This window comes from Lolium perenne, chromosome 1 (assembly GCF_019359855.2).
Source record: "Lolium perenne isolate Kyuss_39 chromosome 1, Kyuss_2.0, whole genome shotgun sequence".
Lineage (NCBI taxonomy): Eukaryota > Viridiplantae > Streptophyta > Magnoliopsida > Poales > Poaceae > Lolium > Lolium perenne.
In genome coordinates, this window is record NC_067244.2 from 154,257,815 (window position 1) to 154,280,948 (window position 23,134).

Sequence of the window (23,134 nt, forward strand, 5' to 3'; positions counted from 1 at the left end):
GAAGTGAGAGCCACGGTCAAATGTTGCAAATTCTTCACAAACAACTGAACATTAGGAAGTCATATCATGAAGATATACATAATCGCAAAGGGAATCTACTATAATTATGCTGCAATAAAGTGTGATCTTTTCTACTCCCATTTAATTTGTCTACATAAATATGTTCTCTACAAGAACAATCTTCACATTTTTAAAGCTTGACATCACAGGTTTTGGACCCTGGCTCCGCCACTGCCATTAGGGTGGTGCGTTGTTACAGAGGCTAGGTGTAATTGGTATCTTTTTGATATTAATATATTCCCTTTATCGAAAAAAAAAGCAACTCAACCTGTGGAAGAACACCCATCGAGGGCGCCTTTTAGAGTGTCAATCGGACTTGGCGCCGAAATCGCGATCTCCCTAAGTTATATATTTGTCGTCGATCCATACCATCTTCACCTTGCCCATATACCATCCCCTCCTCCCTGCTTCCACCATCTCCACCTCTCCGCCAACCAAGTCGTCCCTCGATCGAGCACCATGGCCGCCTGCAAGCGTCCTGCCGCCGTCCTCGACGGCTCGACGCCTATCACGCGACGACCACTCAAGGTTCAGAGGCGGCCTGCAAGAGGATCCGTCCCAGCGTCACAAACACGGATGAGTACGAGGAGGTGACCCGCCTCGGCAAGGGCGGCTTCGGCGTCGTCGTCCAGGCGCGCCACCGTGCCACCGGCAAGACGGTCGCCATCAAGTATGCCACCGAGCTGAAGCAGGAGGCCAGCTTCCTGGAGGCCTGCAGCGGGAGCCCATACGTGGTCGCCTTCGAGGGCCTGATGCTCGACCACGCCACCGGCGGCCACTGCCTCGCCATGGTCCATGGAGTACGTGGCCGCGCCAACCCTCCATACCTTCTTGTGGGAGAGGCGCCGCGACCCGCCGCTGCCAGAAGCAAAGGTGCGCGCCTTCATGTGGAAACTCCTCACCGGGACGAAGATGATGCACGACCGCCGCGTAATCAACCGCGACATCAAGCCGGCCAACACCCTCGTCGGGCAAGACGGGGAACTCGTGAAGATGTGCGACCTCGGGCTCGCACTCCACATGTCCGACTCGCCGCCGTACTGTTAGGCCAGCACCGTCCCCTACATGGTGTCAGAGATGCTCCTGCACAAGCCAGATTATGACGCCCTCGTGAACACCTGGTTGCTCGGGTGCGTCATGGCCGAGATGCTCACCGGCAAGACTCTGTTCCACGACGACGACGACGACGACAACGACGAATCGACGATCGCGAGTACCAGTTCAACGATACAACCCACATAGTCCAGCTCTGGAGTATCTTCCGAGTGCTCGGCATGCCCAACGAGCGGACGTGGCCGGACTTCAAGTCCCTGCCGCTCACCGCCAAGTTTCAGCAACTGCTACCCGGGAGACCAGGCTGCGGGATATGTTCCCTGAGGAGAAGCAAGGATTTTAGGTGTTGCAAGGGCTTCTCACCTGCAATCCCGACAAACGACTCACGGCGGCCAAGGCGCTTAAGCACACATGGTTCACTGCTCCTCGTCCCTCTGTCGCAGCTGCAAAGGTTGAAGTTTTGCCGTTGCCGAGAAAAAAGACGCCGAGCTTCTTGGTTGCACTCGCAGCGGTATTGAAAGCACAACGTGTGTAAGAGTAAAACTTTCCCGAATGCAATTGTGCTTGGATGATCGATCCATGTAATTCCTTGATCGATTTGTAAAGAAATGATTGACTGTTTTAGGCAGAATCGAATTGCAAAGCAATTGACTTCTTTCCAGATTATGTGACATCGTACTGTTTAACTGGGAGAAACTAACAGATCTACTACTACTATGTTCGTATGCCCTAAGCGTTGTATTGTTCAATTGGAAAATTTAAATTTAATGTACATGCTTTGTCCCCAACATGGCACCTCAAGAACAAATCATGTTTCATGTGTGGTCAAGAAGTATCTCGAACAAAGGCAGAAATTGTCTGCATCATTGTCGTTTACTAGTACTTTCTGCAATGGAATGTTGGAAGAGACCCTGATGGACGGTACGCTGGCCGATCGTCAGTGGCGATGGTACGGAACGAGAGTGGCGATACGGCGGGCGATTCAAATTTCAACCCTTCCTGGCCAGCGACGCCGTCGGTAGGGGATGACCGGAGGGCGGCGACGCCGCGCTCTGCACCTCCGCTTGGGACAGGGGCTCCCCGCGGCAGGTTCTGGGCGCTGGCAGATGGCTGGAGCGATGGCGATGGTGAAGCTTGTTGGCCGTCGTCGGACGGCGGACCTGAGACCGGGGAGGGCTCGGGGTCTGAAGGGGAGCAGGACGAAGCTTCTCTGGCGCGGAGGGCGGCGCCGGTGACCCTTGAGGGGTTCATCTGCCGGGCGGCGGAGCTCGGGGGAACGCTCCGGCACAGGCCGCGGGTGGCCTTTGCGCCGGGCGGGCGCGGGTCGAGGTTCCCCTCTGCTCGCAAGCCGCGGTTCTTCCGGCTGGGGGACGTTCGGCCGGGGACGGCGTTCCGGCGGGTACGACCGGGTGGGCACGACGGCGGGAGGTCGAGTCCGGTGGAGCCTCACGTCGTGGCGGCGGCGGCGCTGGGGCGGACGGAGGCGGTAGAGGGGATCTCGCCAACCCTGACCCCGTCAGTGGTGGAGCGGGCCATCGCTCCTGGGCCTGCGGTTGACGGCCCAGCTGAGCTTGCGGAGGGTGTGCCTGAGGCGCTTCTGTGCTCACCGACGGGGTGGGAAGGTGGGCTGCTGGCTGCTAAGGGCGGCCCACTTGGCCTGGCTGCGGCCTCGGCCCAGCAGGCGCTACGGCCTGGGTCCGGCCCGGTGGCGCAGAAGCGCTTCTACTGGCTGTGGCTTCCTAAAGGTTGCTGCGCCCCCGATCTAGGGTTTCCTGCCCGTTTCAGTGAGGTTAGACAGAGACTCTCCGATCCCCTTGCTCCTCCTCACCGACTCCTCCGGAAAATCGAAAATCCACCACCTCTTCTGCGCTCCTTCGTCGAAGTGGTCATGGACCGCGGGGCGGACGATGGTCGCAAGCGCCGTTTTGACGGCGACCGGCGGTTGGAGGGAGAGGGCTTCGGGCGGAGGGAAGGAGGCGGGCGGTTCGGCGACGAAAATGGAGGCGGCGGGGGCGGGAGACAGGACGGCGGCGGAAGATACGGCAGCGGCAACTCTTTCGGGGGCGGAGGCGGCCAAGGTGGCCGCGGCTACAACAACAATGGGGACGGCTGGTACGACCGCGACCGCGACCGCGACGGCGGTGGCGGGGGTCGCGAGGGTGCCGCCGGCGGCGGCAGGCGTGCGGATGGTGGACGACAAGACGGCGGTGCCAGGTATGTGGTTGGGGACCAGGGATACCGCTACCAGGAGCGGGGCCGGGACAGGGAGTCTCCTCCGCCTTGGTGGAGGGAGCAGAGGCTCCGCGAGGAAGCGCTGGCCAAGAGGCCGGCAGAGCCGGCTGTGTCCAAGGGGCAGGGCGACGGCTCATCCGGTCAGGGCGACCGTGAGCGCGGTCAGCGACAGCAGCAGAGGGCCAAGGGTGGGAGGAAGACGGGGGCCGGAGCAGCAGCTTCCCAGCCGGCTAAAGGCAAGTCCAAGACAAACCCGTCCCGGGCAGGGGCGCCGGCGGGCGGCGAGTGCTTCAAGTGCGGCCGCGAAGGGCACTTCCAATCGGAATGCCTCTTCCAGCCTCTCTGTGTGTTGTGCAGTGAGGAGGGTCACACTTCGGCGCATTGCACGTCGAGGGGGAAAAATCTGCGTTTGGTTTCCATGGGTCATGCGATCAACGGGGGCGGCTTTTTCAACATCGATGTGGAACCCCTAGGTGCTGCCCAGAACCCAGGGGAGGTGCTCGCGGCTATTATCAAATTCAAGGACGCTCCCCTCTCTAAGGAACAGCTGGCGGAGGAGATGAAGAAGCTGGTGGATGAGGCTTGGGATTGGCAGGTTTGCAAGCTGACTGAGACGGAGTTCTCGGTCGTCTTCCCGTCAAGGGCTACCCTCCGCCTGGCGACGGCCAGCGGCAAACTCTTCCTACCCTTCAGCGAGAAGAACACGGAGATCCGGGAGGCTTTCCTTGCGCCTAAGCCGAGCCTGGTTCTTCCCTCGGCTTGGATTAGGTTGACGGGTGTGCCGGAAGACTTGATGACCAAGGAGAGGCTGATGGCGGCGTTCGTGATGATTGGACGCCCCATTGATGTGGATGAGCTTTCAATCATGAAGCGGGATCGCGAGCCGATCCGCATGCGTTTCCAAGGCAGGTATCCGGAGCGCATCACGGGGTCTATTCAGCTGTTCGTCAATGGGGAGGGGTACAACATTGGGCTGCAGGTGGAGGCGGCTCCGCGCGGGGCTGCGGGAGGGGCAGGGGCTCCTCCGCCACCCCCTCCTCGGGATGACGGGGACGACTACGACTCAGATTACATCTCGTCCGATGGAGAGTGGAACAAACACGGACGCCGAAAGAAGAAGGACGACTCGGGCGTGGCGACCAAGGAATCGGAGAAGGACAAGTCGGGGGCGGCGGGGCCGGTGAGCTCTAAAGCCGCGGGTTCCAACAGCGCTCCTCCGGCGTCGAGAACTCGGGATGAGCTCTTGGAGGTGGATGTCCAGCCTATTGACCAATACGGGTCGAACCTGGGGCTGGGCTTCCGGGCCGCGTCCAGGGAGGACGTTGAGCGCTCGCCGTTGGCGGAGTCCCTGCAGGGTGCCACCGAGACGCTCGGGGTGGTGGTGATGGACCATACGGAGCCCTCGCTCTCCGCGGAGACTGACTCCCAGGTTACTGACCCTGTGGCGTCTTGGGTGGCTGAGAGCCCATCTATTGACGAGCCCCCACTCAAGATCACCAGGCTCGGGGCGGCGCTGGACTTGCAGGTGGGAGCTGCGGCGTCGGAGGAAGCTACGGAGGGATCGGTGGTCGAGTTGGTGACGGACGCGGGTGCGGTGGAGATGGTGCGCAGTGGTAGGCTGGAGGCCGGGGGCCACGATCTGCGCGCAGAGGCCCTGGCGGACCTGCCGCTGGCACAGGGATGGCGCTCTCTGGCTGTGACCATCTCTACAAGGAAGAAGAAGAAGCTGGTGGTTCCCACGCCGGTACGCAAGAGTGGGAGGAACCAAGGAGCAGCGGCGGGCACACCGATCATGGAGTTGGCGCAGCGTTTGGCGGCGGAAAAGAACCTGGAGACGAACAAGGCCAAGCCTAATGGTAACACCTCTTCGGCTTTGGATATTCTTTCTGATTCGCATATTACGTCTGTCGTTAGGGATAGTTGCTTGCTGTTCCATCCGAGGGTGGGAGCCCCTTCGGAAGCCATCTCCCTTATCCGTGCCAAGAAGAAGGTGCAAGAAGCACTTGCGGCGACCAGACGGCGGTTAGAGTTGGAAGAAGAAGCGCGGGCGGCGGCCAGGGAGGCGGCCATGCCTGCTGAGCTGGTACCGACCGGAGGATCTCCCTCGGTACCGGCGTCGGCCAACGCCACGGGGGCGGCGGATGGTTCAGGGGAACCACGATCCGGCCAGGCCACGGCTGTGTCGGTGGAGGGGGTGGAGACTTGCCCCCCTTCAGGGAGACCGATTCGCAATTGCGTCAAGGGACGGAGGCCTCAGCTGAACGTCCGTTTAGGACGGAACAAGAAGACCTCGTCCAAATGAGGACTCTCATTTATAACCTGAGGGGCTTTGGGCGACTAGGGCGTCGTACCCAGCTCAAGGATTATATGAGGCAGGAGCGTGTGGACGTTTTAGGGCTACAAGAGACCATTAGACAAGACTTCTCGGCGGCGGAACTCCGTAGCTTAGAGTTTGGGGGCCAATTCGGATGGAACTGGCTGCCCGCCAATGGGCATTCAGGTGGGATGCTCCTCGGCTTCAGGGATGAAGCCTTCGAGGTTGGCACTTGGAGGAAAGGGGAATTCTTCATAAGTGCGGACATTCTCCAACGGAACGTCAACCGCAAATGGTGTTTCATTCTGGTGTATGGTCCGGCGGACCATTCCAGGACGGAGGATTTCCTGGGGGAGCTCGAGAGGGAGGTTACCGCGACCCCCTTACCAGTGGTGGTGGGGGGTGACTTTAACCTCATTAGACGGCTGCAGGACAAGAGTAATGAGGTGGTGAACTGGCCCAGGATTCGTAGATTCAATGATGCGATTGCGGCGATGGCACTTAGGGAACTGAACCGTGCAGGGGCACGTTTTACATGGACTAACAACCAATTGGACCCGATCCGTTCGGTGCTAGATCGGGTGTTTGTTTCGCCAGCCTGGGAGGCTATGTTCCCCATGTGCACGCTGTCGGCGATCACAAGGATTGGGTCCGACCATAACCCCTTGTTGCTGGATGATGGGTCGATGGGTATTAAGAGGCAAGCTCGCTTCTTCTTCCAGACATGGTGGTTCGGGGTGGCGGGCTTTGAGGACATGCTTAAACCGAAGATGCTGGGACTCATGTTTGGGGGGGGGGGGGGGGGGGTCCTCAACGTTGCAGCATTGACACGTGGTTCTGTTTGGCGAGGGGACTTCGCAAATTTCTTAAAGGCTGGGGGGCCAATCTTGGGAAAGAAAGGCGGGAGGTTCGACAAGGCCTGTTGCAGCAGGTGGCAGCCTTGGATGCTACCGCTGATGCTTCGGGGTTGGATGAAGAGGGATGGGCCCTCCGATACCACCTTGAGGACCAAATCATTCATTTGGATGAGCTGCAGGAGGAGTATTGGCGTCAACGTAGCCGCGTACAGTGGACGCTCAAAGGGGACTCCTGCACCGCTTACTTCCACGCCATTGCCAACGGGAGGCGTAGAAAATGTCTGATCCCTCGTCTATGCGGAGATGAAGGGGAGATCACGGATCAGAAAGAGATGATGGGACATATCTACCAGTTTTACTCGGCCTTGATGGGTACTGAAGGGGAGGAGAGGGTCTTCTCCCTAGCCCCTGATTTGTGGGATGAATCTGCCAAGATTTCTGCCGAAGAGAACACAGGGATGGAGATCACCTTCACCCCAGAGGAGCTGGATGAGGTGTTGGAATCTATGAAGCCTGACTCAGCACCAGGTCCGGACGGCCTGCCTGTTGTGTTTTTCAAAAAGTTCTGGGACATTTTGAAAGGGCCAATCTTGCAGATTTTGAACGACTTTGCCCTAGGGAGGGTTGACATTGCTAGGCTCAATTTCGGGATCATCTCCCTCATTCCGAAAGTTAAAGGGGCCGACAGCATCAAGCAGTTCAGACCGATTGCGCTGATCAACGTTATTTTCAAGTTCGTCGCTAAGGCATACGCAATTAGATTAGCTCCGATAGCCAATAGGACGATAGACCGTAGCCAGACGGCCTTTATTAAAGGTAGGAGCTTGCACGAGGGTGTGCTGGCGCTTCATGAGATTGCGCACGAGCTGAGGACTAAGGACCTGCAAGGCCTTCTTCTTAAACTAGACTTTGAGAAGGCCTATGACCGCGTAAGCTGGGATTTCCTGAAGGAAGTCCTGCTGAGAAAGGGATTCTCAGCGCTGGTGGTACACCGCCTCTTGCAGCTGGTGTCAGGGGGACACACTGCGGTCAACGTGAATGGGGAGGTTGGACCCTTTTTTCGGAATGCTAGGGGAGTGCGACAAGGGGATCCTCTCTCCCCTATCCTCTTTGATTTTATGGTTGATTCGCTGGCGGCGATTCTGTCGCGGGCGAATGCGGCGGGCCATATCCAAGGGGTGGTTCCACATCTTATTCCAGGGGGAGTGACACATCTTCAGTATGCCGACGACACGATGATTCTGATCGAGCCCACTAGGGTGGGGGTTGCCAATCTTAAACTTCTCCTGCTTTGCTTTGTGAACATGTCTGGCCTAAAGATTAATTTCGCTAAGAGCGAGGCACTCGTGACAGGGGTCACGCCTGAGGACCAGCAGGGAATTGCAGACGCTCTGAACTGTAAGCTGGGAGCTTACCCTTTTCGCTACCTGGGGATGCCAGTTAGCGACAAACGACTTTCTGTGGCGGATTGGATCTTCCTGACGGAAAAGGTCAGCCACAGGGTGGATCCATGGCAGGGGCTGCTCTTGGCATCGGCGGGACGGCTTGAATTGACTAATTCTTGTTTGTCTAGCCTTCCGATGTTCGCTATGGGACTCTATCTTCTCTATGACTCCACACATGGGGAAATGGATAAATCTAGATCCCGGTTCTTTTGGGAAGGGACTGGGAACAAGAGGAAATACCACATGGTGGATTGGGCCACGGTGTGCAGGCCTAAAGAGGTCGGAGGCCTGGGGATCCTCAATACAAAGACGATGAATATTGCCCTAATGCTCCGGTGGATCTGGAGACTGTACCAAAATGAGGAGGGACTTTGGGTGGACCTCCTCAAAGCTAAGTACCTGGGAGATCACGACCTCTTCTCCCCTATGGTCAAAACCAAGGGATCTCAGTTCTGGAACTCCATTCAGAAGCTGAAGTGGCATTTTAAGCTGGGAGCTCGCCATAAGGTTCGGAATGGTAGGCGAACATACTTTTGGTTGGACTGGTGGACGGGCAGGGGCCCTTTACACCAGCAGTTTCCTAAGCTGTTTGCCTGCTGCGACAACCACTTTGCCACGGTGGCAGCAGTGCGGTCGGCCGAGGGATGGCACATCCGCTTTCGTAGGACGTTCGGCCTTGAGGAGACGGTGGAGTGGGAGAACCTCTGCAGGATCTTTGATCTCCACCCGATCCATCCTGATGAGGACCAGGTCACTTGGGCACTGGAACCCTCTGGAGTGTACTCGACCCACTCGATGTACCTTCGGATGTCTCAAGGGGCCTCGGTCACATACTTTAAGGAAGTATGGAAAACCAGAGTTCCCCCAAAGATCAGGGTCTTTCTGTGGCAGCTGATTAGGGGGAGACTTCCTTCGGCGGACCAGGTGGCCCGAAGGAATGGCCCAACTGACGGCAGTTGCGCTCTTTGTGGTGAGCTAGAGGACGGCGACCATATCTTCTTTAGATGCCATCTAGCTCGTTTTTTATGGGCTGGAGTTAGGGAACTCCTACCATGCTCTTGGAACCCGACAGGGGTCGGAGACTTCATTACCATCGCCCAGGGGCTCTCGGTCCCCTTGCGTAGGATAGCTTGGTTCACGTTTGCGGCGTTATGTTGGTCGCTTTGGAACATTCGTAACAAGCTAGCTATGGAAGGGAAGATGATCTCCAGTCCTGCTGATGCGTTGTATAAAATGTCTATCTATATGCAGAGTTGGAGGGTTCTGGCCAGACAGAGGGACAGAGCGGTGCTGGACGAGGTGCGGGCTGGGGTAGGCGACTCCACGCAAGGACAAGAGGGGAGGGACAGGAGGCGGCGGGCTCCTAGGGGCTTATACTGCTTCTACTTTGTCTCGCTGTGTGTATCGTCTGATGTCTATTGGATGTGGTGTGTGGACTATGTGGTCTCTGAACTGTATGATCGTTTGGGTGTGTGTTGACTTTAGGTATCAGACTGGACTTGTGTATTGATGACTTGCCATGAGGGCTTTATATATAAAGCCGGGCCATGAGGCCTTCTGTTTAAAAAAAGTTGGAAAACAGAGTATACAATGTGGCTATTTGAGTTGAAGCAACATAGGCCGAGAACATGAGTAGCCTGTAGGAGGAGGGTTTGTAAAGATCCGAGGTTTCCATGGTGGTTCTATTCTATCTCGTTCATAGGGCCGTTCCGGTTTGCAGACTACTTGCAGTATAGATCGAACTTATCGATGTTGGTCTGCAGCTTCATCATGCCAAGGCCATTAAATAGAAGGATCATGCTAATTGCCAAGGCTCTCTCGTCAGTCATCGCCGCGGCCGACAGGGCGACATGTTAGCTGTCTAGATTGTTCCTATAAAAAGTTGTCTAGCTTGTCATAGCTTTGCAGAACTTTCAGTTTAAAGAGAAAAAAAAAAACTATGGAAAAAGTAGCTCACAAAATGCAAACATCAGTTCGTTGCTAGTACTAGTAGTCTTCTACAAGGAACCGAGACATGAAGTGCTAAAACATAGTAGTAGGAAAGTGAAATTATGTAGGCAAAACAAATGATTTTATTTATATCTTCCTTGCTGGGATACTGATTAATTCACATGTTTGATTGGATCTTTCTTGGCCCTCCGTATGAGAATTTTGATCCTACCATTGGCGACACGGAATAAACCCTGAAGTCGGTGATTTGTGCGGGCATATCATCACCAATTGGGGTGCTTGTGCCATCCTGGTCGATTAGTTGAATGTCACGGATCACCGCGGCCTTGTCCGAGTCAGAGGGGAAGGCTCCACTGCCCATTGGAGGAAGTCCTGTAGTTGGTGACCTAGAAACAACGCCACCAAGAATGATATGAGTTGCTTTCATGGATAAGCGGTCAAATAGAGACGCCGGGTAGTAACCAATTGGAATTGGGTCGCCGTTAACACCACAGTGTAACCACCAATCCCCACTCGACTTGTCCTAGAGTAATGCCAATTTCATGGAAGACGAGAGAAAAATTGCGTTAGAGCTGGATTTTGTTTTGGCCATTCACTCGAACAAAGTTTAAGAAAAAAAAATACCTTGAGCACTTTAATGGTAATAGTTTGCCGTGCCCCGTTGCCTTCAGTGACTGGGGATATGATATCACTGGGGAATATGGGAGACCCACTCACAAGCTGAAGACCAGGACAGTCTAGGTCGCCACATATTGAATTATGTGCTCCATCTTTCTGCAATTTCATTAAGACCATTGTTTAAGTCACAAGTTCATTCAAACATGAGCAACTAGAGAGAATTAGCCTCATTAAAAAAGTTCAACATACCACATGGTGTATGTGGTGAGCAACCTAACAAAAAAAAAGTTTAACATAACTACGTGTGGTCGAATTGGAGAGGATGCATACCACCCAACCCGTAGAAAGATGAGTTTTAGAGTCGTTATACCGAGGCGGAGACACCTACATAATTCATCGTGCGGAACCAATGATTAGTGGAAAGGATTTCCTAAGCATCACAGTATATTGTAACATGAGGCAAGTCTAATGAACAAAAAAAAAAAGGCAACTTACCATCCACCCAACAACGATTTGATCGTTATTCTGACCCTCAAAGTTAGTTACGTAGATGGATCCGCTGCTCATTTGACCTTCTTTAAGATCGTATCCATAGACGTCCATCGTAGCAATTACTCCAAAATATCCGCTATCACGTTCTTGAGTCATATAACTAGCAAACTGAAATTAATTATATGAGGAAAAAATTCAATGTCCACACCATTTCTTAGGGAAAGAGGGCCAAGCAAAGCAACTCACATATGTGTCAGCACCAAGTTGTGGTGGGAAAGGGTATGGCAAGTGGACATGAATGGAGCTCACTGTGTGTGACGAATTGAGGCTGGGATTCATATCTTGTGGACTTGATGCTTTCGCCTCAACACTCAAAATCTCAGGCGAAACGCCCGCAGTTTCCTTCAGGACATAAAGAAGCATATAATCAGTAATTAAGCTTTTGTCTGGAGCTGTGCTATAGCTCCTCTGAAGCCTGAACCAGAGGCAGAGGCTTCAGTTTATTGTTAAATTACCAGAGATGAGAGATCGTGTACCCAGTGGTTCAAGTTTCAACTCTCAGAACAGGATAAAATCGAGAGCGCCAACTAATTAAGAATAACTCTTGGATAATCAAGACTAGAGGACGATAGGAAATCATCTGTGCATTGCATCTACACCTCCGGTGTTCCTTCGTGCGATGTTTAGGTCGACGCATGAACACACACACAAAAAAGTTCGTACATATTTAAGGTGAACACTCCAACGAGGGGCAAAAGAATGTTTACCTCTTGATTGATCTGATGAACTCGACCTCCAAAGCTTTGATGCGCAAGAACAATGCTGCATAAGAACAAGATGTGTAACCCTAGATGAAGTCGAGACATGTTGATGTGAGAGACAACACAGAGAGTGATATTCGTCTGGCGCAAAAATAAACGCAAGCATGGCAACTTCTTTATATGGACGCCTCCATCCGATCCGTGCTCCCTAAATTGTGCCCCAAACGCAGTCCACAGACCAAATTTGAATGAAAATAGGGGAGAGAATATTTTCAGAAATCATATGCAATGAAGTCATCATAAATATTTGATTTGACCTATAGGTAGTACTCCTATATCAAAACGGGATTTGACTATAAAAGAAACAGGATTGGAGGCATGAAAATAATAAATACACGGTTAATATGTGGACTTGCTGATCTGAGGAAGAAAAATAAGTATTCCCTCCGTTTTTATTTATTTAGTTCACGATCTGGGTTTAGTCAAAATCAAACTTTACAAAGTTTGATCGAAAATATAGAAAAATATATTAGTATTTATAATACCAAATATATATAATATAAAAATATACTTTATAAAGATTGCAATACAATAAATGTTATATTTAAAATGTTAATGTTTTTCATAAATATTTTATCAAAGTTTACAAAGTTTGACCCAGACAGTCCAGTCATCAATACGACGACGCCGAAGCCGCCCTTGCCGAGGCGGGTCACCTCCTCGTACTCATCTGTGTTTGTGACGCTGGGACGGCTCCTCTTGCAGGCCGCCTCTGAACCTTGGGTGGTCGTCGCGTGATAGGCGTCGAGCCGTCGAGGACGGCGGCAGGACGCTTGCAGGCGGCCATGGTGCTCGATCGAGGGACGGCTTGGTTGGCGGAGAGGTGGAGATGGTGGAAGCAGGGAGGAGGGGATGGTATATGGGCAAGGTGGAGATGGTATGGATCGACGACAAATATATAACTTAGGGAGAGCGCGATTTCGGCGCCAAGTCCGATTGACACTCTGAAACGCGCCCTCGATGGGTGTTCTTCCACAGGTTGAGTTGCTATTGGATTCAGTTAAATTAAAGTGTGGCTGCTAACTGGGCCTGAGAGCCAATTCTTTCTTGGCGGTTGCGTATCTCGTTCGCACGGTATAGCCTCGGATTCCAAATCGATCATACCCCGCCTTTGTGGGTGAAACTGATTCATCTGCTCCTCAAGCATGCACGCCGAGTGAATTCGCCTCCCTCCCCCGTCTTGGACCAAGAGGATTACTGCCACCTCACCTTGCGATGTTCCTTGCATATTTTTTTTTTTGTTTTCTATCTTTACTACTATATTGGAGTTGGGGATGGTGTCACTTTGGCATCAAACATTCGCAAGATCCAGCCGTTCATCATCTTAAAAACGTCCATCAAACCTCATATCAATCCTATGTGAGTGAGGAAAAAGAAGAAACATAATTTATTATGCTCCCTCCATACCTGTTTATTGGGCTCATTAGGAGCAGCGCTGCGACCAAGGTGTTTTTTAATTGGGCAGCAAATTTTCTTTTACAAGCTATAATCCTTGATTTGTTTCTTGGTAAATGCGTTAATTAAGGGCGGAGACCCTTTGGTTTGCATGTGTTCCAATCAAAATGAAAACGCCCGCGCATGCATTGGTGAGTCTGCATTATGGCATTTAATTTTGGGAGAAAATCACACATTAGTTGCCAATTAAGCCTAATTTAATGGTATTTCCATGGATACATTACAAGCCCAGTAAACCGGTATAGAGGGAGCATGATACATCAACTTGCGTACATGATACACCGCTCAGGGCCCGGTTTGGACCTGTGTTGTGTCACTTGGGCAAGTTCACCAACTGGATCCAATGATCTGCAAGTTTATGTACTAAACTATCTTCGAAATAGCTTCGTTTATTCTCTCTCAGCTGAGCTATGTGGCATCACAGTAAAGTGTGCAGCCATCCCAAAAGACCCTAGATATGTGGTATGATCGCAACACAGTCATGGCTACAACCCAATCGAGAATCGCGGAGGCAGACTGTGGCAGGCGAGAGAAACAGGGAAGATAATGGAGCTCCTGTGTAGAGTAAGGGAAAGAGAAGAGAACTCGTATGTACCTGTAGGGAGCACCAATCTGCATTCACCTTCGCCGCGTGCCCATGCAGCAACTACTTCTTGCATCGAATTTCAACTAAAATTTGCAGATTTTCAGCTACAAAACGTATGAACTTTTCAAACAGTCTTTCAAACCATATACGTCAACTCTGAACTAGAATTCTAAGAGCACCTCCATTGGCGGCCCCCAAATAGGCGCCGGCAGGGCGCCGGCACTATCGTATGGGGGGCGCTGGCAGAGCATCCTCTATTTGGGGATGCTGCTCCCACATCGGCGCCCCTAAACCGGCGGCCCTCATAGAATTTGAAAGTTAAAATCAAAATTTTAAAACGATATTCATATAAAATTCGAACGAACTTTGTACAAATTTAACGCGAATTTAAACTAAAAAACTAAAAAAAAATCTAGCTGCGCCGGGAGTCGAAGGCGCTGAAGTCCAGGTCGTCGCCGTCGTCGCTGGATGCCCCGAAGGACCAGCTGTCATCCTCGTTGGCCTCCTCCTCGTCGGCCTTCTCCTCCTTTGGCGCCGGCAGCTCCGATGGTCCGGCGAGGTCGATGAAGTTGCCGCCGTGGTCCCTGGTGGACCACACCGCCGTGTAATATCCCAGGATTTGGGGTGAGGAAATATATGTGTGCATTGCATTCATATATAGAAAATCTGGGGAATTTTCGCGCTTTAAATTAAAACAGTCACAGTAACTAAAGTTTCACTTGACCTTGGTGGAATTGAAGTAGCTCATCAAGTCAAGCACTATAAACCTCAATGTGACCTTTGATAAAACCTTATTTTGGATAGAGATGATTTGATATAATGGGTTAGATCAAAAGTAACACAACAACATTTTAATCAATGATCAATTACTTGATCTCATCACTGATCATAATATGGTATTTTTTACCATAAAATATGAACAACTATTCAATTGGAAACCAAGTAACAATAAAATGGAGAAACTATTCTTAACTTATCTTTTCCATGTCTTAAACCAATCCATGATCCTACCATGAACCTCATGGTATTCATTCTACTTCATTCTTGGAAACATGACAAGGAGATCAACTCTAGAAATATATATTCTTCTCTATTCCAAATTATTATACATCAAACCTAGAGAGGTGAGAGTTCTATATTATCTATTAGAGAAGCAATGATCAACTTTGAGCTAAACCTTGAATATACATCTATGTGCTAAAATCATCATCTTTAAGAAGAACCCTAGGATATTATTCTAGACATGCCTGGAGAGAGAACCCTGCATGATAATTAGAGATATTGATGATCACATCATTATCTTTGGAAAATAACCTTAGGTTAGTATTCAAGTCCTTTCCAAATGAGAGAAACCATAGATACCAATATTAGCTTTACCTATTTTAGAATAAAGGACAACCTTTGATCTAAAGGATTAGGAGATAAATCATTTCATCTTGGAATAGTGTGATAACCAAATATCAAATGGAACAATACTATATCCATTAATTGGTGAAGAAAAGGAGAGATTAATTCAACTAGGTGGAAACTCAAACCTTTTCATACCAAATGAGATCTTGTGAGTACACCATAAACCCTAGAATAAACCATAGCCATGTCCATCCAAAAAAATAAAATAGAAGTACTATACCTAGATGATCAAGACAATACTTGATCTTAGAAGTAAGAAACCTAGTTCATGAGAGATACTTTAGGAAGTCAAACCTTTGATCATTACAAATTGGGTAATGATCATATACTCTAAGAATTGGGAGTAGAAACCACTGAGACTAAGTTGCTCATGATAATGCCATGACCATGAATTGGAGAAATAGAAGAATAAGCCACAAGTTAAAACCCTATAGGAAAAGTAGATATTATTCACCACATGAAATGATAGGAAGATCACTAATAAGCAACCCTAGGCTTACACCTCAATCTTCACTTGTGAATAATTTGGTGATCATAAGTAGAATCCTACCACATCTACATTCCACTTATTCTTCACTTAAGAACCATAAGAAAACCTTAGAGTCAAACTCTATACATTATATGGTGAGAAACCATTCATCCATATAACCAAAGTTAACTATAAAAAGAATCATAACCACTTTAGTTATGATACGTCTCCGACGTATCGATAATTTCTTATGTTCCATGCCACATTATTGATGATATCTACATGTTTTGTACATACTTTATGATGATTTTATGCGTTTTCCGGAACTAACCTATTGACGAGATGCCGAAGGGCCAGTTCCTGTTTTCTGCTGTTTTTGGTTTCAGAAATCCTAGTAAGGAAATATTCTCGGAATCGGACGAAATCAACGCCCAGCATCTTAGAATCCCCGGGAGCTTCCAGAACACCCGAGAGTCGCCAGAGAGGACCCACAGGGGGCCCACACATGGGGCTGGCGCGGCCCAGGCCCTGGCCGCGCCGCCCTATTGTCTGGTGGCCCCAGACCCCTTCTGACGCCGCCTCTTCGCCTATAAGAAGCCCCTCGACCTAAAACCTCGACCCAGTTCGACGAAACCAGAGAAAACCATCCAGAGCCGCCGCCATCGCGAAACTCCAATTCGGGGGACAGAAGTCTCTGTTCCGGCACGCCGCCGGGACGGGGAATTGCCCCCGGAGTCATCTCCACCGCCGTCTCCACCGCCATCTTCACCGCCATCGCTGTCTCCATGATGAGGAGGGAGTAATTCACCCCCGGGGCTGAGGGCTCCGCTGTAGCTATGTGGTTCATCTCTCTCTTTATGTGATCTAGTTGAATATCATCTATGTGCTACTCTAGTGATGTTATTAAAGTACTCTATTCCTCCTGCGCGGTGTAATTGTGACAGTGTGTGCATCGTGTAGTACTTGGCGTGGGGTATGATTGTAATCTCTCGTAGATTATGAAGTTAACTATTGCTATGATAGTATTGATGTGATCTATGCCTCCTTCATAGTGTGATGGTGACAGTGTGCATGCTATGTTAGTTCTCGGTGTAATTGTGTCGATCTATCTTGCACTCTAAGGTTAATTAAATATGAACATTGAATATTGTGGAGCTTGTTAACTCCGGCATTGAGGGTTCGTGTAATCCTACACAGTTAGTGGTGTTCATCATCCAACAAGAGGGTGTAGAGTAGTCCTATTATGTGATCATTGTTGAGAGTGTCCACTAGTGAAAGCAGGATCCCTAGGCCTTGCTTCCAAGCATCGAATCTCCGTTTGTTTACTGTTTTGTTGCATGTTTACTTGCTGCCATATTTTATTCAGATTGCTATTACCACTCACACTCATCCATATTACTTGCATCTCACTATCTCTTCGCCGAACTAGTGCACCTATACATCTGACAAGTGTATTAGGTGTGTTGGGGACACAAGAGACTTCTTGCTTTGTGGTTGCAGGGTTGCTTGAGAGGGATATCTTTGACCTCTTCCTCCCTGAGTTCCATAAACCTTGGGTGATCCACTTAAGGGAAACTTGCTGCTGTTCTACAACCCTATGCTCTTGGAGGCCCAACACTGTCTACAAGAATAGAAGCTCCCGTAGACATCAAGCACTTTTCTGGCACCGTTGCCGGGGAGGAAAGGTAAAAGGCACTCATACTCCGGTTCCAGGTAACAGTACTTGTCTGGCGCCATTGTGTTTGTGCTCGAAGCTATTTCCTTTAGGTCCTGCAATTGCATCTTTTTGTTTCTTGTTTACACTAGTTAGGCATAATGGAAAACAACAAAAATATGAGAGATCTTTATGAACTTTATCTTGAATTAGGACATGATGTGTTTGAGGAGAGAATTAAAAAACCCATGGAACTTTATATGCATGCTAATGGGAATGTTATTAATTCTTTGAACACTATTGTTGCTAATGCTATGGAAAATTCTAAGCTTGGGGAAGCTGGTTTTGATGAGCATGATCTTTATAGTCCCCCAAGCATTGAGGAGAAAATTTACTTTGATGATACTTTGCCTCCTATTTATGATGATTATAATGATAGTAGTCTTTTGGTGCCACCTGTTATGGAGGATAAATTTGATTATGAATACGATATGCCTCCTATATTTGATGATGAGAATGATAGCTACTTTGTTGAATTTGCTCCCGCTATTACTAATAAAATTGACTATGCTTATGTTGGGAGTAGTAATAATTTTATGCATGAGACTCATGATAAGAATGCTTTATGTGATAGTTATATTGTTAAGTTTGCTCATGATGCTACTGAAAGTTCTTACGAGAGAGGAAAATATGGTGGTAGAAATTTTCATGTTACTAAAACACCTCTCTATGTGCTGAAATTTTTGAAGCTACACTTGTTCTATCTTTCTATGCTTGTTACTTTGCTCTTCATGAACTTGTTTATTTACAAGATTCCTTTGCATAGGAAGTGGGTTAAACTTAAATGTGTTTTGAATTTGCTTCTTGATGTTCTCTTTTGCCTCAACTCTTATTTCTTGGGAGTGCATCATTGAAATTATTGAGCCCATCTTAATGGCTATAAAGAAAAAACTTCTTGGAAGATAACCCATGTATTTATTTTACTACAGAAATTTTGTTTTATACTTGTGTCTTGGAAGTTGTTACTACTGTAGCAACCTCTCCTTATCTTAGTTTTGTTGCATTTTTGTGCCAAGTAAAGTCGTTGATAGTAAGGTTCATACTAGATTTGGATTGCTGCGCAGAAACAGATTTCTTGCTGTCACGAATCTGGGCCTAATTCTCTGCAGGTAACTCAGAAAATTATGCCAATTTACGTGAGTGATCCACAGATATGTACGCAACTTTCATTCAATTTGAGCATTTTCATTTGAGCAAGTCTGGTGCCTCTTTAAAATTCGTCTTTACGGACTGTTCTGTTTTGACAGATTCTGCCTTTTATTTCGCATTGCCTCTTTTGCCATGTGGGATGGATTTCTTTGTTCCATTAACTTCCAGTAGCTTTGAGAAATGTCCAGAAGTGTTAAGAATGAATGTGTCACCTCTGAACATGTGAGTTTTTGATTATGCACTAACCCTCTAATGAGTTTGTTTCGAGTTTGGTGTGGAGGAAGTTTTCAAGGGTCAAGAGAGGAGGATGATATACTACGATCAAGGAGAGTGAAAGCTCTAAGCTTGGGGATGCCCCGGTGGTTCACCCCTGCATATTTTAAGAAGACTCAAGCGTCTAAGCTTGGGGATTCCCAAGGCATCCCCTTCTTCATCGACAACATTATCAGGTTCCTCTAGTGAAACTATATTTTTATTCGGCCACATCTTATGTACTTTACTTGGAGCGTCTGTTTGTATTCGTTTTTGTTTTTGTTTGAATAAATGCTTGTTTGGGAGAGAGACACGCTCCACTGGTTCGTATGAACACATGTGTTCTTAGCTTTTAATTTTCATGGCGAAGGTTGAAACTGCTTCGTTAATTGTTATAAGGTTGGAAACGGGAAATACTACATGTAGTAATTGGTATGATGTCTTGAACAACTTGATACTTGGCAATTGTTGTGCTCATGTTTAAGCTCTTGCATCATATACTTTGCACCTATTAATGAAGAAATACATAGAGCTAGCTAAAATTTGGTTTGCATAATTGGTCTCTCTAAGGTCTAGATAATTTCTAGTAAAGAGTTTGAACAACAAGGAAGACGGTGTAGAGTCTTATAATGTTTACAATATGTCTTTTATGTGAATTTTGCTGCACCGGTTCATCCTTGTGTTTGTTTCAAATAAACCTTGCTAGCCTAAGCCTTGTATCGAGAAGGAATACTTCTCATGCATCCAAAATCCTTGAGCCAACCACTATGCCATTTGTGTCCACCATACCTACCTACTACATGGTATTTCTCCGCCATTCCAAAGTAAATTGCTTGAGTGCTACCTTTAAAATTTCCATTCTTCACCTTCTCATGGGACAAATAGCCTAAAAACTATTGTGGTATTGAATATGTACTTATGCACTTTATCTCTTATTAAGTTGCTTGTTGTGCGATAACCATGTTCCTGGGGACGCCATCAACTACTCTTTGTTGAATATCATGTGAGTTGCTATGCATGTCCGTCTTGTCTGAAGTAAGGGAGATTTACCACTAGAATGGTTAGAGCATGCATAATGTTAGAGAAGAACATTGGGCCGCTAACTAAAGCCATGATCCATGGTGGAAGTTTCAGTTTTGGACAAATATCCTCAATCTCATATGAGAAAATTAATTGTTGTTGAATGCTTATACATAAAAGAGGAGTCCATTATCTGTTGTCTATGTTGTCCCGGTATGGATGTCTAAGTTGAGAATAATCAATAGCGAGAAATCCGATGCGAGCTTTCTCCTTAGACCTTTGTACAGGCGGCATAGAGGTAGCCCTTTGTGACACTTGGTTAAAACATATGCATTGCAATGATAATCCAGGTAATCCGAGCTAATTAGGACAAGGTGCGGGCACTATTAGTATACTATGCATGAGGCTTGCAACTTGTAGGATATAATTTACATAACACATATGCTTTATTACTACCGTTGACAAAATTGTTTCTTGTTTTCAAAATAAAAGCTCTAGCACAAACATAGCAATCAATGCTTCCCTCTGCGAAGGGCCTTTCTTCTACTTTTATGTTGAGTCAGTTCACCTATTTCTCTCTATCTTAGAAGCAAACACTTGTGTGAACTGTGCATTGATTCCTACATACTTGCATATTGCACTTATTATATTACTTTGCATTGACAACTATCCATGAGATATACATGTTACAAGTTGAAAGCAACCGCTGAAACTTAATCTTCCATTGTGTTGCTTCAATGCCTTTACTATGAATTTATTGCTTTATGAGTTAACTCTTATGCAAGACTTATTGATGCTTGTCTTGAAGTACTATTCATGAAAAGTCTTTGCTATATGATTCATTTGTTTACTCATGTCATTTACCATTGTTTTGATCGCTGCATTCATTACATATGCTTACAATAGTATGATCAAGGTTATGATGGCATGTCACTCCAGAAATTATCTTTGTTATCGTTTACCTGCTCGGGACGAGCAGAAACTAAGCTTGGGGATGCTGATACGTCTCCGACGTATCGATAATTTCTTATGTTTCATGCCACATTATTGATGATATCTACATGTTTTGTACATACTTTATGATGATTTTATGCGTTTTCCGGAACTAACCTATTGACGAGATGCCGAAGGGCCAGTTCCTGTTTTCTGCTGTTTTTGGTTTCAGAAATCCTAGTAAGGAAATATTCTCGGAATCGGACGAAATCAACGCCCAGCATCTTAGAATCCCCGGGAGCTTCCAGAACACCCGAGAGTCGCCAGAGAGGACCCACAGGGGGCGCACACATGGGGCTAGCGCGGCCCAGGCCCTGGCCGCGCCGCCCTATTGTCTGGTGGCCCCAGACCCCTTCTGACGCCGCCTCTTCGCCTATAAGAACCCCTCGACCTAAAACCTCGACCCAGTTCGACGAAACCAGAGAAAACCATCCAGAGCCGCCGCCATCGCGAAACTCCAATTCGGGGGACAGAAGTCTCTATTTCGGCACGCCGCCGGGACGGGGAATTGCCCCCAGAGTCATCTCCACCGCCGTCTCCACCGCCATCTTCACCGCCATCGCTGTCTCCATGATGAGGAGGGAGTAATTCACCCCCGGGGCTGAGGGCTCCGCTGTAGCTATGTGGTTCATCTCTCTCTTTATGTGATCTAGTTGAATATCATCTATGTGCTACTCTAGTGATGTTATTAAAGTACTCTATTCCTCCTACGCGGTGTAATTGTGACAGTGTGTGCATCGTGTAGTACTTGGCGTGGGGTATGATTGTAATCTCTCGTAGATTATGAAGTTAACTATTGCTATGATAGTATTGATGTGATCTATGCCTCCTTCATAGTGTGATGGTGACAGTGTGCATGCTATGTTAGTTCTCGGTGTAATTGTGTCGATCTATCTTGCACTCTAAGGTTAATTAAATATGAACATTGAATATTGTGGAGCTTGTTAACTCCGGCATTGAGGGTTCGTGTAATCCTACACAGTTAGTGGTGTTCATCATCCAACAAGAGGGTGTAGAGTAGTCCTATTATGTGATCATTGTTGAGAGTGTCCACTAGTGAAAGCAGGATCCCTAGGCCTTGCTTCCAAGCATCGAATCTCTGTTTGTTTACTGTTTTGTTGCATGTTTACTCGCTACCATATTTTATTCAGATTGCTATTACCACTCACACTCATCCATATTACTTGCATCTCACTATCTCTTCGCCGAACTAGTGCACCTATACATCTGACAAGTGTATTAGGTGTGTTGGGGACACAAGAGACTTCTTGCTTTGTGGTTGCAGGGTTGCTTGAGAGGGATATCTTTGACCTCTTCCTCCCTGAGTTCGATAAACCTTGGGTGATCCACTTAAGGGAAACTTGCTGCTGTTCTACAACCCTCTGCTCTTGGAGGCCCAACACTGTCTACAAGAATAGAAGCTCCCGTAGACATCAAGTTACTTTAATGATAAATTGAGGATAGTAATATAAGTTAATTGGGAGAAGACAAAACTAATTCTCGAGTCCTTAGTAACTAAAGGAGAACATCAACTATTAAGCAAGTAACCACCTTATCATGGATAAGGGAGACTAAACCCTAGTTGGTGCATCATTTGGGTGATCACAACTAAAACCTAAGCCACAATTAAATTCCAAACCTTGTGTCATTAGGTGAATATAGTTGGAACCCTAGAAGTGTTCAAGAATTAAACCTTATGTTTCAATTATTGAACCTAAGATTAACCCAGTGCTAAGTCCTATAATTAAAACCCATAGGTGGTGATTAACTACCTATCATTATAACCGAGACCAAACCATGATGAGAGTAATATCTACTCTAGGTATTTCAAGGTGATACTAAATATAATTCTAATGCTAACCTTGAAATGGAGTTATATTAAAACTTAAAAGACCCTAACAAATAAGTGTTCACATAAAATCATATGCAAATGACAAAATTCTCAAATATGAGATCAAGTCCTTAGAGATAATTTAGCACATGAAATCATGCCATTAAATCACTTCTTATTAGGAATCGAGAAGCAAATATTACTTTGAAATTGTTTCTTACAAAGTAATACTAAATAAAACTCTACCTATCACTAAGTAAGAAAAATATCATTTAGAAAACAATTTGAATATTTCCAATGATAATATTCAAATTCGGGTCCATATGGAAATTTAATCCAAATATGAATACTAATTAATAAACCAATGTTATGGCATTATATTAAAATTGCTAATACACCACTAAAGACTTTGC

General features: G+C 47.7%; 1 protein-coding gene and 1 pseudogene across 1 annotated transcript; one reads left to right on the top strand and one right to left on the bottom strand.

Moving 5' to 3' along the window:
* The first annotated feature begins 519 nt into the window (after positions 1–519).
* Positions 520–1,648, top strand: LOC127334567 (putative cyclin-dependent kinase F-2; annotated as a pseudogene).
* An 8,362-nt stretch (positions 1,649–10,010) lies between these two features.
* Positions 10,011–11,947, bottom strand: LOC127308454 (protein neprosin). Its single transcript, XM_051339281.2, has 6 exons — positions 11,789–11,947; positions 11,268–11,423; positions 11,025–11,189; positions 10,860–10,913; positions 10,536–10,685; positions 10,011–10,434 (listed from the first exon to the last, which is right to left on the bottom strand). Exons 1-6 carry the CDS (start codon positions 11,885–11,887, stop codon positions 10,069–10,071), a joined length of 990 nt encoding a protein of 329 aa, XP_051195241.1. The 5' UTR covers positions 11,888–11,947; the 3' UTR covers positions 10,011–10,068.
* Between the last annotated feature and the right edge of the window lie 11,187 nt (positions 11,948–23,134).